At 37.4% G+C, this 14,242-nt stretch overlaps 1 protein-coding gene across 1 annotated transcript; it reads right to left on the bottom strand.

Moving 5' to 3' along the window:
• Nucleotides 1-232: 232 nt before the first annotated feature.
• On the bottom strand, nucleotides 233-10,711 carry LOC136846348 (uncharacterized). Its single transcript, XM_067117147.1, has 6 exons — nucleotides 10,617-10,711; nucleotides 5,899-5,960; nucleotides 3,099-3,286; nucleotides 2,403-2,537; nucleotides 1,213-1,390; nucleotides 233-408 (listed from the first exon to the last, which is right to left on the bottom strand). Exons 1-6 carry the CDS (start codon nucleotides 10,709-10,711, stop codon nucleotides 233-235), a joined length of 834 nt encoding a protein of 277 aa, XP_066973248.1.
• Nucleotides 10,712-14,242: the final 3,531 nt, after the last annotated feature.

Raw genomic sequence — 14,242 nt, 5'->3', positions numbered from 1 at the left:
ATCTGAGCGGCATGCCACGACACGAACCAGTGGACCAGCTAAATTAGGCATTCTACACTAATTCTAGCCTTTTATTAAACTAACTGTGTCTTCTATCTCTGCAATTAGGCATTTTACACCAATCCTCGCCTTCTTTTACTAAGCTAATTGTATCTTTATCTCTGCAATTTAAGCTCTTAATCGAGCAACATTCAGACTGAATGAGCCTTTGATCACGTGATACTGTAATTGTCTATCGACCAGGAAGTATTCTCCCCCACACTGCTTCAGTCCAGAGGTAGTTCGGGTGGGAGTGGATGAGCTTGAAGCCGTAACACTTGAGTTCGTGGAAATATTGCCAGAAGTGCTGGAAAGTGCTCACTGGGGACATGGGATCCCTGTCCGTCGTCAGGCTGTCTAAGCCTTCGCCTGAAAGGTTGGAGTAAGTGAGTAAGTCTTATTAAAAAAAAAAAAAGGTGTAATTTTTCGTAAAATTCCAGTTACTCAGTTTTACGTTAGCAGCTTGCTGGTTATAATAATAATAATAATAATAATAATAATAATAATAATAATAATAATAATAATAATATAATAATAATAATAATTATTATTATTATTATTATTATTATTATTATTATTATTATTATTATTATTATTATTATTTAGGAGATGAACCCTATTCCTATGAAACTAGCCCACAGGGGCCAGTGAATTGAAATTCAAGCTTCCAAAGAATATGGTGTTTATTAGGATGTAAGAGAAGCCTTTATTATTATTATTATTATTATTATTATTATTATTATTATTATTATTATTATTATTATTATTAGACTGTAACAATATGTATCTGCAAGAACATCGTATCAATACATAACACAACGTTAACTCTGTATTAATGATGGCACTCGATCTCTATCTTCTGAATAACGACGAGGTTCAACTACAATCTCCTGAGCAATTAAGCGTCTTTTTTAACCTTACTTCACTGATACGTAAAAAAAATTCTCAATCAAGGTCTACTCCAAACTACTGAAGCATTAGGCCTATTCTCGAAAACCCCTTTCTGCTCCAAACTCCTGAAGCATTAGGCCTATGCTCGAAAACCCATTTTCTACTCCAAACTACTGAAGTATTAAGCCTATTCCCGAAAACCCCTTTTCTACTCCAAACTACTGAAGCATTAGGCCTATTCCCTAAAACCCCTTTTCGATGTACAAAAACGTCCTTGATTACCCATCAGCCCATGATGCAGCTCGACTCCAATCTGCCGTATGTTATTTAGGAGATGGGGAGAGTTCCTGAAAATATCCTGGAAGAACTCCAGCTCCGAAAGCTCGACGTCCAGTTTAAGGTAGTTGATGGTCGTGTTGGTCAGATTCAGGCTAGCAAGGATGTTCTCGTACTTGTCGACCTGTTGAGAAATGGCAGAGTAGAATAGAATATACGAGTATATAGAATTTAGGCCAAAGGCCTAGCGCTGGGACCCATGAGTAGAAAGGTTTGAAAGATGTAACAGGAGAAAACCTCGCAGCTGCACTATAAAACAATTGTCAGGAGAGGGTGGATAGCAAGATGGAGAAAGAGAATATGAATTGAGGTACAGTAAAAGGAATGAAAGAGGTTGCAGCTAGGAACCGAAGGGACGCTGCAAAGAACCTTAAGTAGTGCCTACGGTGCACCGCGTGAGGTGTACTGACGGCTCTAGCCCCCTACGGGGACGCGAAATGGCAGAATGGAGGGGTTATGAGTTAGATTTTTTGACGTCGTAGCTTATTTGTTCTGATGTCCACATGACAGGATCCTGACATTCGCATGTCAGGATAATTATCTCATGATATGCGTTAGAGGAGAGAGTTCTCCCTTCACGATGTGTATAGGGAAGATTTTTCCTTTACAGTGAACAAAACCTTAGAGGATAAACCTATCCTCTTTGACAAGCACATTGGATAGTTTTCCAACTTCTGATTGACATAAGGCAGGACAGCTTTTTAATTTTTTTTTATTCTGACGACGATTTATATCTGTAGTACTAAAAAAAACGCTCTTTTGCTAGTACCTGGTTAGAAATATTTGGCTGGTAACTATTGGTTCACAATATGAAATAGTACATCAGTGACTGCAAGTTGAAGTTACATGTTTGGGTGATTTCCCTGCATGTATGGCTACGTTTTTATCAGCATAACACCAAGAATCCTTTTCGATTCATTTGTTTCTCTATAACGTGTGCCATATGCATTTTTTTTTATTTCTCTCTCTTTATGCCTAAATCAACCCTGTCTTATCTGCTGAGACCCTCATTTGAAAAACCCCTAGAAACCTATTCTTGTTTCTGTTTTCCTTAACCATTCGTTATGAAATTTCCTGGGCTAGTCAAGGACACAAAGCTGCTCATTCTATCGGCAAAGATTTTATTATTTCCTCACCTTGGAGAATCTAAAATCCGACCCCATGCCGACCTTCCTACTGCCTTGGATGTTGCTGATGCCGAGTTTGAAGAATTGGATATTTGGGGACCTCTGGTGGTCCTCCGCGTCCATCGTGGGGTCAAAGGCATATACCTACAAGAATGCGCATTTATTTATATGTAGATCTGCATCGAAAGATCTCGGCTTGAAGGGGTTAGAATAGAAGCGCATACCCAGACGAGAAAAGTAGAGATATATCTACAAGAATATTTTCATATTTGTTCGTCCATTTATTTATTTATTAATTAATTAATTTATTTATTTACTTATTTATTTATTTACTTGTTTGTTTATTTATTGGAGTGACCAGATCTTATCTTAAATGAGATAGAATAGAACGAGTCACCCAGCAGAAGGAGGGATAGGCATATACCAGCTAGATAGTTTTTTTTTTTGTTAGTTTTTTTGTTCATTTAGCTATTTGGGCAGCAACATCTCAGCTTAAGTGGGAAAGAACAGAACCAGTCACAACAAAACCAAAAAGAGATAATATTATTGATGAGTCAGAGCTAAAACAACGGTTAATGTCACTTTCATACATCCAGTGGAAAAACGTGTCAAAAAAAGATTAAGGGGAACCTCGTCTCTATGACGTGTAACACAAAGGAAGCAGAATTAAGCCAAAGGGAAAACTAACTAATTTGGGGGTCACACCTTACACCCACGACGTGCGAATTCGTCGTCGAATGACCATTCGTTGTTGATGCCAAATGACAGGACGTGGCAGTCGCCGGGAGTGATTTTGAAATTGGCGTCAGTGCACACGGCTTTCTGGCCATCCCCTTCACCAAGCCACTTCTGGAATGAAGGAATACAGTTGGAGTGGAGTTTTAGAACGTTGTCTGGTTGTCAGAACTTGTAAGAAGTATCTGTTGTCATTATCTATATTATTATTGCCAGCCTCTCTAAAAACCTACTTTGAAAAGGATGATGTCTCAAGTCCACGGGTTCCTGTGAGGAAAGAAGCCCAGTATGGGAGCAGAAATAGAGCAGTAAAGATTAAACTACGTAAGAGATACAATAAAGTAAAGGAAAATTCTAAAATTGTTAAGTGTGGCTTGTAGGAACCTGCTCAGTAGAAGTCCATTTGCACCTAATTTGAACTTCTGAAGTTCGAAGGATTCAACTTCATGACTACAGATCATTCCGTAACTTGGTCACAGCTGGAAGAAAGATTCTAGACAACTGTACGAGTAGTATTGAGCCTCACAAAAGTTAAAGGCAAGACTGTTGGGATTAAATGCGTGTTTAGCACTTCGCGGTTTCTAGTACAGTCTTAGAAATTCAGAATGCAACGGATGATGAGGCCTAGGGGGTTCGCCGATGAAGCAACATGAATTTTTGGAGGGTTTGACGTTAATGTATCATCAGTTTTTTAGGGGATTGCCGTTAAAGCAACACCAGTTTTTAGGGGGTTCGAAGTTAATGCACCATCAGTTTTTAGGGTGTTTGAAGCTAATGCAACATCAGTTTTTAGGAGGTTCGAAGTTAAGACAACGTCAGTTTTTATGGGGTTCGAAGTTAAAAGAACATTGGTTTTTGGGGGGTTTGAAGTTAATGCCACATCAGTTTTTAGGTGGTTCGAAGTTAAGACAACATCAGTTTCTAAGGGGTTCGAAGTTAAGACAACATCATTTTTTAGGGGTTCGAAGTTGAAGTGGTTCCATCAGTTTTGGGGGTTTGAAGTTAATGCAACATCAGTTTTTAGGCATTGCCGTTAAAGCAGCATCAGTTTTAGGGGTTCAGTTAAAGCAACATCAGTTTTTGGGGATTACCATTAAAGCAACATCAGTTTTTTGGGGGTCTGAAGTTAATGCAACATCATTTTATAGGTGGTTCGAAGTTAACACAGCTTAAGTTTTTTGGAAGCCACTAGTCAACGCAACATAAGGTTTTTGGGGTTCACAGTTGAGGCAACATCAGTTTTTTGGGGGGGTTCACAGTCAACACAGTATCAGTTTTTGAGAGTTCGCAGTGAGACAACATCAGTTTTTTTGAGGTTCGCAATTAGCCAACGTCAGTTTTTTGGGGTTAGCAGTTACCGATGCATCAGTTTTCTGGGAGGTTCACGGTGAATGGAACATCAGTTTTTTTTGGAAGGTTCACGATGAATGGATCATAATTTTTTCCTTTTGTGGGGGGGGGGTGTTCACAGCGGGCAAGAGCCCGTGTTGCCACAGATCCAAACCAGACAACGAAAAGTAAAGTAATTTTTTGAGTTTTAAATCAGTCAACCCAACAAAAGAACAAGAACAACTACCAATATAAACTTTTGGTCTACAGAAACTTTAGCTGAGACATTCCTTCATTCACTCAACAAGGGACCTTGACTCTCCTTATCTAAACTGTCTCTCCAAGGCGAGATTTTTATTTCTATTCAGAAAGAGATCGAAGCCTGACAGAACTCGGAGAGATGAAGAGATACGTCACGTGACGTGGTTTTTCTTAAGTCGAGAGTTGAGATTTTACGTTTTCGTTATAGAAAATGTTTGATTCAGCTTTTAGAAATATTTTTGTGTATTTTCTCTGGTCGCGGTTAGAGAGGAAAATATTATTAAAAAGTGCTGAATAAGGAATATTACTCCAATTGATTTTGTTTAAGATGTAATGAGCGAAGATAAAATAAACATTATGCTCCGCCGTCAGATCATCAAATCTATTATACTTTAAAAATTTGGTTATAGATATTCGACTGTAATATAGAACCTGCTTATCATATATCAAAATGAAGGACCCTCAAAGTTAGTATATATGTTAAATACTTAGAATAAGTAGTCGAAACTCAGTTTGACAATTAGCAATTATATGAAAACACTACAGCCACAACCATCAAGTCTGAAGGTATCATTGTCGTGTCGTGGCACCCTACCATTAATAAATCGGACGCACCTTTGACCGGCAGGTTGTCAGGACACGATAGATAAACCTCCAGACTCGTTCGTCGCGACTGTAACACTTAAGTAAGGCATCTGTCTACCTGAGAGAATGTGTCTAGTGTCTAGAAAATAGAATACTTACAAGATTCTGACACAGGTAATCCTTAATGTTCAGGAAACTGTAGAACTGGAAACGGTTTTCCAAACTTGGTATTTGACATTTGCGAGTGTAGTTGCCATCTGGGAGAGAGAGAGAGAGAGAGAGAGAGAGAGAGAGAGAGAGAGAGAGAGAGAGAGAGAGAGAGAATCATTTTCAGATAGCAGTCTCGATGATATATCAGCTATAATACTGTCACAAAAATTCCAGTCTTTTCAACATAATAGCGTACATACAAAACTATAAACTGTAAAAAATATTACAGTATTTTGAACTGTATCGGAAAGCAGAGTTTCCCAGTATTAATTGATGTTGCACAATGAAAAAAAGGTGAAAATTTACAGGTAGTTCTGACCGATACCACGAATCGTATGTGAAACAAAATAATAATTCATAGAAAACGGAAAATGTAAGTACTTACCTGCTTTATGAGACGTATCAGTTAACTGGACCTTAGCGTACTTCAGGATCGTTGCGTTGTATCTGTCGAATAATACATAAGATTGAATATAAATGTGTATATATATATATATATGTGTGTGTGTGTATATATATATATATATATATATATATATATATATATATATATATATATATATATATATATATATATATATATATATATATGTGTGTGTGTGTGTGTGTCTGTATCTGTATGCATGAATATGAATGGTGCATCTGTCTGATAGTGAATGTCCAATAATCAGATATAACTTCTTAGATACCATAAGGCATAAGCTATAAGCAACTGCATGAGTAAAAATGCCAGAACTGATCATTTGAATAATTTTCAAAATCATCCTGAAGGATATGAAAAAGTGGATCATAATTTCAAAGTTTCATCAGGCGTTTTTGTGAGTCAGATCAAGCGCCTTTAATTAAAGCTATGTAAAATTATTAGTTTTGTTAAATACCTAGAAATCAAAATCAATCATGTTAAATTCCTAGATTTACGCCGGACTGGTCATTCCTGTCGACGTGCAAATACAAATTTGGGTTGAATATTTCCTGGTGTCCTTCACGTCGCGTACAACCTAAGATAAGATATGACCTCAAATTTTGAAGACATGTGAATGAGCAGTTGTGGAAACAGTGTTTTGCTTAACCTCACACAATTAAGTGAACTAAAACACTTCAAAGGAAGGGATAAATAACTCAGAGGCTTTGGAGGTATTAATGACGAAATCAGATAAGCCGATGAGTGGAATCCCACAATGATAGAAAATATTCGTGTTATCTACTTCCCGTTGGAGGCTTTGGAGTGGAATTCTACAAAGAATTATATAATATCTTTGTGTTATCTATTTCCCGTTTAAAGACTCGGGTGTTTGTGACAAACAGATACGACTTCCACGTTTATCAGCATCAAGACAGATATTGACGCCTGGAGAAACAATACTTACAAAAATGTAACCGCGGATATCAGGAGGCATGACAGAACGGCGGTGGACCTGTTTCTTGACATTTATGCCTAGGTACCTGAGAATAAAAGAAACACTCTGGTGACCCAGTGGGTGGACGGGCATGGAAATTTAAGCTACAAGAATGATACAATCAACAATCACACACAAGACCGAATGGAAATAGTGGGGGAAACAATTCCAAAATATCTTTTAGGTAACAAGAGGTGTTAGGTGGAGATCATCGATAATTTATGGGGGTGATGGAGATGGGGTAGGGATGGGGGGGAGGAGGGGGAATTCGATAATTTATGGGGTGATGGAGATGGGGTACGGATCGTGGTGAGGGGGGGGGCGGTGGAATTCGGTATTTGTGGGGGGGAAGGAGCGGAAAAAATTCTGGGTTTTGGTGCGTTCGGTGGCGTAAAAAGGAAGGTACCGATGACTCTACCACCAAATTTTGGTTGTTTATTAATGAATAAATATTCTTATAAGTATTCATATGAAACTTTTGTTATTCAGATCACAAAAGGAGTTTGATAATGGGCATTTTTGCTTTCCAAAACAGTACGGCAGAGTAATGGCCTCGGGATATGAAGGCCGTGTCCTGACGATGATGACTTGAGGAAAACCGGTGGAATTATTCTAATTTCAAAGTTAATTATCGTTAGAAATGGCGACAAAATAATACTGGGTATACAGAAATAGTTATCTGGTCAAAGTTAAGTTATCTAGTCTCATTTAAGTAACTCAAGGCCGATACCTTCAACCAATTCTATTGATGTAAACTGAAAAATCGCGCGTGTTCGTTGATGCAATGTCAAACAGTCACGACTATGCACGATTTGAATATTGCTACCAAAGAGGGAAAAATATGTTGAGGTTCTGAAAGATGACGGAAAACTGTACATTGCCCGCACAGCACTGTCTTCAGCGGCCATTACCTATTTCAGCCGCATATTCCAGCTTTCCGCGATTCACTTTTACTACATATCACCTCTAGATACTTTCCGGAACGAGACAGATTCGGTCGCCAAAACCTCACGTATCTACCTGTTCCGTAGATTTCGATTGTCACAGAAAATAGTCTTGAAGTACGAACGATTGAACAGAGCGCTACGCCTTATGATCTCTCCCAGATTGTGTTCTTAAGAGCATTATGAAAAAAGTTTCCTCTAGTTCGCATAAGTTCGTTGGACGACGTGGAGAACTTACGCTGTCAGAGTAATTGACTACGTTGCCTACGGGCTGTAGGGACGCATGCGCAAAGCATTCCTCGGTTCATGTGTTAATACATATATGTAAGCAGATTTATGAAGGCACCTTTATGAGCCTGAGAGCAGTAGATAGATAGTTACACACACACACACACACACACACACCCACGGAGAGAGAGAGAGAGAAAGAGAGAGAGAGAGAGAGAGCATTCTCATCTTTCAAATAGCTTCATTTTACACAAAGTTTTCCTGATTGCTGTTTCTCGGGACATAAATATATGAGAGACAGTTACAGAAATTAAATGATTTTATATTACTGTTAATTCACGACAGCTTTTCTCGCAACAAAATGTAAAAAGAGAGTGCCTAACTTTAAATATATATATAATATACACTATATATATGCATATATATAGGATATATATATATATATATATATATATATATATATATATATATATATATATATATATATATATATATATATATATATATATATATATATATATATATATATATATATATATATATATATATAGAGAGAGAGAGAGAGAGAGAGAGAGAGAGAGAGAGAGAGAGAGACTACATAAAAAGGCAATTATTTTTCTGTTCTATTTTCTTCATGTATTCTTACTAGTTAAAGAGCAAACTTTCCACTGTCAGAGAAACAACGGAAGCACTGAAAAAACTAAGGGCAACTTTTCATGTTTAGGAGTTTTCTGTACAGCGTACAATCAACGCCACCGAAAACAGATCTATCTTTCGGTGGTCTCGGTATAATGCTTATGAGCCGCGGCCCATGAAACTTTAGCCAAAGCCAGGTGGTACCCTATCCTACATCGTTGCTAGAAGCACTGTTATGGCTAACTTTAACCTTAAATAAAATTAAAACTACTGAGGCTAGAGGGCTGCAATTTTGTATGCTTGATGATTAGAGGATGGATAATCAACCTACAAACTTGCAGCCCTCTAGCCTCAGTAGTTTTTAAGATCTGAGGGCGGACAGAAAAGTGCGAACAGAAAAAAGTGCGGACGGACAGACGAAGCCGTCACAATAGTTTTCTTTTCCAGAAAACTGAAAAGGAAACCTCGAAAGCTTAAACAGAATATCCGTAAATACTTTCGAAATGTAGTTCTTGACTCCCAAGTATGTCAAGTCCCTTTAAGTCACTCAACACTCATGATAACTAAAGCAACTAAACATTTCGCCGCTCTTGCTTTCGTACTTGATCGTAAAGTCGTCAACTAAGGCTGGTTACGACAAGGAAAGGAGGCGTCAGCTGTGATTTGCAACAAAATGCAAACTGCTTATAATCTTTTAGCACCAACCCCCGTAGCGGGGTAGTACCGTCAGTGCACCTCACGGGGTTCACTGTAGGCATTGCTAAATGTTCTTCGGAGAGTCCCTTCGGCCCGTAGCTGCAACCCCTTTCATTCCTTTTACTTTACCTCCATTCATATTATTTTTCTTCCATCTTGCTATCCATCCATCCTCTCCTAACAATTATTTCATAGTGCAAGAGCGAGGTTTTCCTCCTGTTACACCTTTCAGACCTACCTACTTTCAATTTCCTTTCTAGCGCTGAGTGACCTCATAGGTCCCAGTGCTTGGCCTTCGGCCCAGACTCTATATTCCATTCCATTCCATCCTTTCCTTGAGCTTGTTATACACGGAGATTGGTTGAGCTATTTACAAGCAGCTACTGAGGAAAACAGTGGATTTGAAGGCGTTGTTTATCATTATCTCACCCACATCCTGTGATCATAGCAGGTGGTTTTCGTTATCAACTGTCAGCACTTGCCAGCAACTGAGAAGCTGTTTGTTCTTGCTTGTAATCAGCCTGACTGATTCATTTTCTTGACGGTGACCACTACTATTATATTGCTAGCGTATGATGATGATGATGATGACCACTAATCATCAACGAATGTTTTCTTCGTCCTGGACTCTGTGAAACTGACAATAGGACCATTTGTGGAATCTATACACATTAACCGCTTTATTCAGACCTGTTATTTTATTCTTTATCATTGTATGGTATCTAATTAACTGATAGTGTAACAGAACATCTGCCATGCTAGCATTCCTTGCAATGTCAGAGACTTTTGTGGCTTAGAACAGACAAATACAAGACTCGGAACGGGGCCAAACCAGCGGCGTAAAGATTTTTATTGTACTGTTGGTCTTCTTTCTTGATCTTTTGTCTTTATCTTTTTAATCGGCAATGCGAGGCTGCATGAAGCAATCGTAGTGTCTCTGAGTTAATACGGAATTTAACTTTTTTTTCGAAAATTTCGTTGATCGTAACAACAATCCTTCTGAAAACGATGATGACGTTTGTGTGTGTTTTGGGAGACGGCGAACGCCGAAATTTTCGAACGAGCTGATGTATTGCGGTATATCCGAAGATAGTAACAGCAATTTCGAAGGAGACCCATTTTCAACTGTTCATAGACTCTTGTTCTTAAAACCACGTTGATCAAAAAGATGTTACGTTATTTCGAAGGTGAAGGAAACTTACCGGAAGAATTTGGTGAATTGTGGAGCTGCTCTGTAGAAAATTGAAAACGAGGGAGTGTCTAGTTCGTAATATCCAATGGTTAAAGCATCGTGCATTGTTTGAAAGTAGATTTGGAGACTATCTTTGATTGGATATCGTCTTTAGTCTGAAGTCGCTTATTGCTTTAACTGAGCCAGCATGTTATTGGTGGAACTTACATTTGCAATTAAGGACTAGCCTATTTATCAATAAACTATTTAAACAGCGTTTATCATTAAAGGATAAGCTTCTGCTAGTAATCAAATGACAGAGAAAATTGCGAAAAGTTTTAAACATTTTTATTCCATGAACTGATACTCTGTTAACTCTTAGAAAACGAATGTTTTTCTTATCTTCAGGATGAAATATGTTTGGAGGACATTGGAGGATTTCTCACAATCCCCCATGTGTCTGTCAGGAAGGCCTATTCATATTTATCTATTCGAGTTTATAGTTCTTGATTAATCACTTAACAGATCAAACATTTCCTGTGATTTGTCCGTTGAAATTAGTGTTTGTGTGTGTGTGGTTACTGAGCTGTACAGAAAAAAATCTTATGTTTAGACAAAAGTTTCACTAAACAGCAAGCATGTCGCAGCAGAATAAAGCGAAGATGGTAACGATGAAGGAATCTGCTATACCTCATTAATTACTGGTTTTATGGATTCGAGAGAAACTTTACATGGCGTTTTTATACTCATATAAACAGAATAAAGATTCCTATCTTTTGTGTCTGCCTTCGATTTCGTAAAATAAATGCCCTGGGAAATTAAGGAGACAATCCGTTCTTCCTAAAGACCTTGCTCCTATAATTTTATCATCCCGTTAGTCCCGCTAAAGATGACCCTCTTTGTTCCTTCGTGAAAACAATGCGAACTTCTCTGGCTTCAAAACCACGTTTTTCCTGTCGCCTTCTTTTCTGTAAGAGCAAATTAATCTTTGACCTTTGACCTTTTCGATGATTTCCGTCATAAACTGAACATCGTCGTCTTTCATAAAGCCACGGATGAGGTTTTTGGCAAAAATAGGCTCAGCTACAACTTTAATCCAATTCTATTTCTCTGTGCATTCTAATAATATCACGCTGATACGCTCAAATTTTTATAAGGCTTTTGATAATGTCTCTCGCTGGGCTTCGCTGACAAATAAGTCTTCATCTGACTGTTTTATTTCAGTCACGGTGGCAGCACTTCGTGGGTTTCTCTGCTTTTATTGAATTATGAGCATTAGGGTTTTATTCTGCTCTATTTTGTTCACTTTAAATCTCCGCCTGCGCTTGCGTCGTTTATGGTGGCACATTCTTACGGCGCCGAGGATTCGGAGTTAGCTCTTTTACCGGGGAGTTGGGGAGAGGGTGTCTGAGAACCCATTATGCTGGTCCGCCGGCATGAAGGAAGAGGTGGGTTGCAAACTTGCAATAAGCCCAAGGACTCTTGCAAAAGCAGCAATGAATCAAGACGAAGCTCGGAAACGGAAGTAGTTAGAGAGACGCATTGTTTTACAAGCTTTTCCTATTTTGCGCTTGGGAAACATATACTGTGTATATATATATATATATATATATATATATATATATATATATATATATATATATATATATATATATATATATATATAGTGTGTGTCCATGTGTGTGTATGTATATGTATAATTTCATATGGGCATAGATCAAGTCTCTTTGAAAGTTAAATTACATATATATATATATATATATATATATATATATATATATATATATATATATATATATATATATATATATATATATATATATATATATATATATATTATATATATATATATATATACATACATACATACATATATATATATAATTTCTTTAGACTTTTGATCAAGGAAATATACGAGTCAAGGAGTGTCTGGCATATGTTCTCAAGTAAGGCAATTTTGAGAGTAAGTTCAAACTACGTTTAGAAGGCAACTGTATCTTTAAAAGGAAAAACTCAATGAATTGAAAATAAATTAGATATTCTGTATTGTTAAATTCTAATAAGTTTGCGATGAGCAATAAGTTTTCTTACGCCGAAAACTTTTTCATTGACATTTTTGCCCAATAGATGGCGCCACTTGCCTCGCAAGGACTCCCGGGTAGCGGTCGATGACTGTCCTGTTTTGTTATCCTTGCCCGTTGTTTCTCGTTTACTTCAACGAACTAAAGGCTAGTGTCTGCCTTTTTGCATTGTTACCTTCGTTGGGTCAGGACGATGTTATGGTATGTTAGATTTTTAGGTATTCCTCTTAGTTTTTTTTATTGCAATCCGTGCTCCACGATGAATTGATATTAGTTTCTTTCATTGTTGGTTATTTAGGTAGGCTGAGAAAGAGAACGAACGAGGAAACCTGAAGTGTGATTTAACTGGTGACGCAGTTAAGGTTTTTGACTGGCACTCGTGATTGAGCCTATAATTGGTGTAAGAATGGACACAATCCCAATGACTTACTACCTAATGTACTGCAATATCAGATGGTTTTTGATATGTCCAGTTAGACTTAATTGGAGCAGAAATTTTCAGATTCAGTATCCCTAAGTTCTCAAGTACTGTCATTTGAATAGGATTAGAATTTTCATAAGCAGCGTAATCCATGATTTAGCTCTTTCACTTATGATTATCATTATATATAAAACAATCTGTGGACTTTGGTTTACATTATAGGACTTACGGTATTATAGGACTTATGGTTTATATTATATTTGAAATATCTATTCACAAAATTAGGAATTTCAACAGCAGCAAGGTTATAGTGCTTAAAATCAGGTTCAAAGCGAGATGTCAGAGAACCTGAAATTCTCAACGGCAGGGAATTTGTGGCTATTTAGCGCATAGATTTGTTCTTAGACAATTTTAGGGCTTTATCAGTGGCTATATAAACAGTTCCAGATTTAGTCCTCAAAATTTTAAATTGGGAAAATCCTGTCATTGTGGATTCAATCTTAACACGAATTCTGAAAACGTGGGCTAGGATGAAGCAGACTTTCGAAAGTTGTATAGTTTTAATGGTATTTTCTGGAATGTCCTTGTTTTCCTGGAAAGTTTTTTGTTGTAGAGAAAGTTACTGCCGGATAGTTAGGTATACCAAAGTACTTGAAATGTATCTGGTTTAATGGCATTCGGGTCGTTTCGGCCGTTAGTCATTTAGGCCGTTAGCACATTTACGTGCGAAATGGGCGCCGTGTTTACTACCAGCCCCTTGAGGATGTACGTAAAACATGAAATAATAATGGTAAATACCACAAACATAACGTCTTACATTGTTTTGGATGTTACGGCCTAAAGTGACTTAAGGCCGAAACGACCAGGACCGGTTTAATGTATATTGCAAATGTGTCCGAACTTAAAAAGGGCATGAGTTTTACACGCAAATTAGTGGAACTTAATTTTTGGAAACTAAATTGTTGCATCAGTGAAAGGAGATTTTGAATGAATTTAGATTTCATGCCTTTTTATTTTTCATTATAAACTGTTTACTTTTACTAATATGGATCTCGTGCAGAGATTAATTTTAACATAGGATCTGTTTTAACCTTGGAAAGAAGAAATTGTTGGAAGACAGTAACTTTGTGTATTCATGTGAAAAATTATTTTCAG

This window comes from Macrobrachium rosenbergii, chromosome 15 (assembly GCF_040412425.1).
Source record: "Macrobrachium rosenbergii isolate ZJJX-2024 chromosome 15, ASM4041242v1, whole genome shotgun sequence".
Classification (NCBI taxonomy): domain Eukaryota; kingdom Metazoa; phylum Arthropoda; class Malacostraca; order Decapoda; family Palaemonidae; genus Macrobrachium; species Macrobrachium rosenbergii.
This window is presented reverse-complemented; position numbering and strand designations above follow the sequence as displayed.

Excerpts from the sequence above, each read along its gene's own strand:
- LOC136846348 (XM_067117147.1), bottom strand. The coding sequence starts at position 10,711 with ATGCACGATGCTTTAACCATTGGATATTACGAACTAGACACTCCCTCG. Across the intron at positions 5,961-10,616 it reads CAATTCACCAAATTCTTCCG|ATACAACGCAACGATCCTGA; the intron begins GTAAGTTTCCTT and ends ATTATTCGACAG. Across the intron at positions 3,287-5,898 it reads TGATACGTCTCATAAAGCAG|ACAACGTTCTAAAACTCCAC; the intron begins GTAAGTACTTAC and ends TCTGACAACCAG.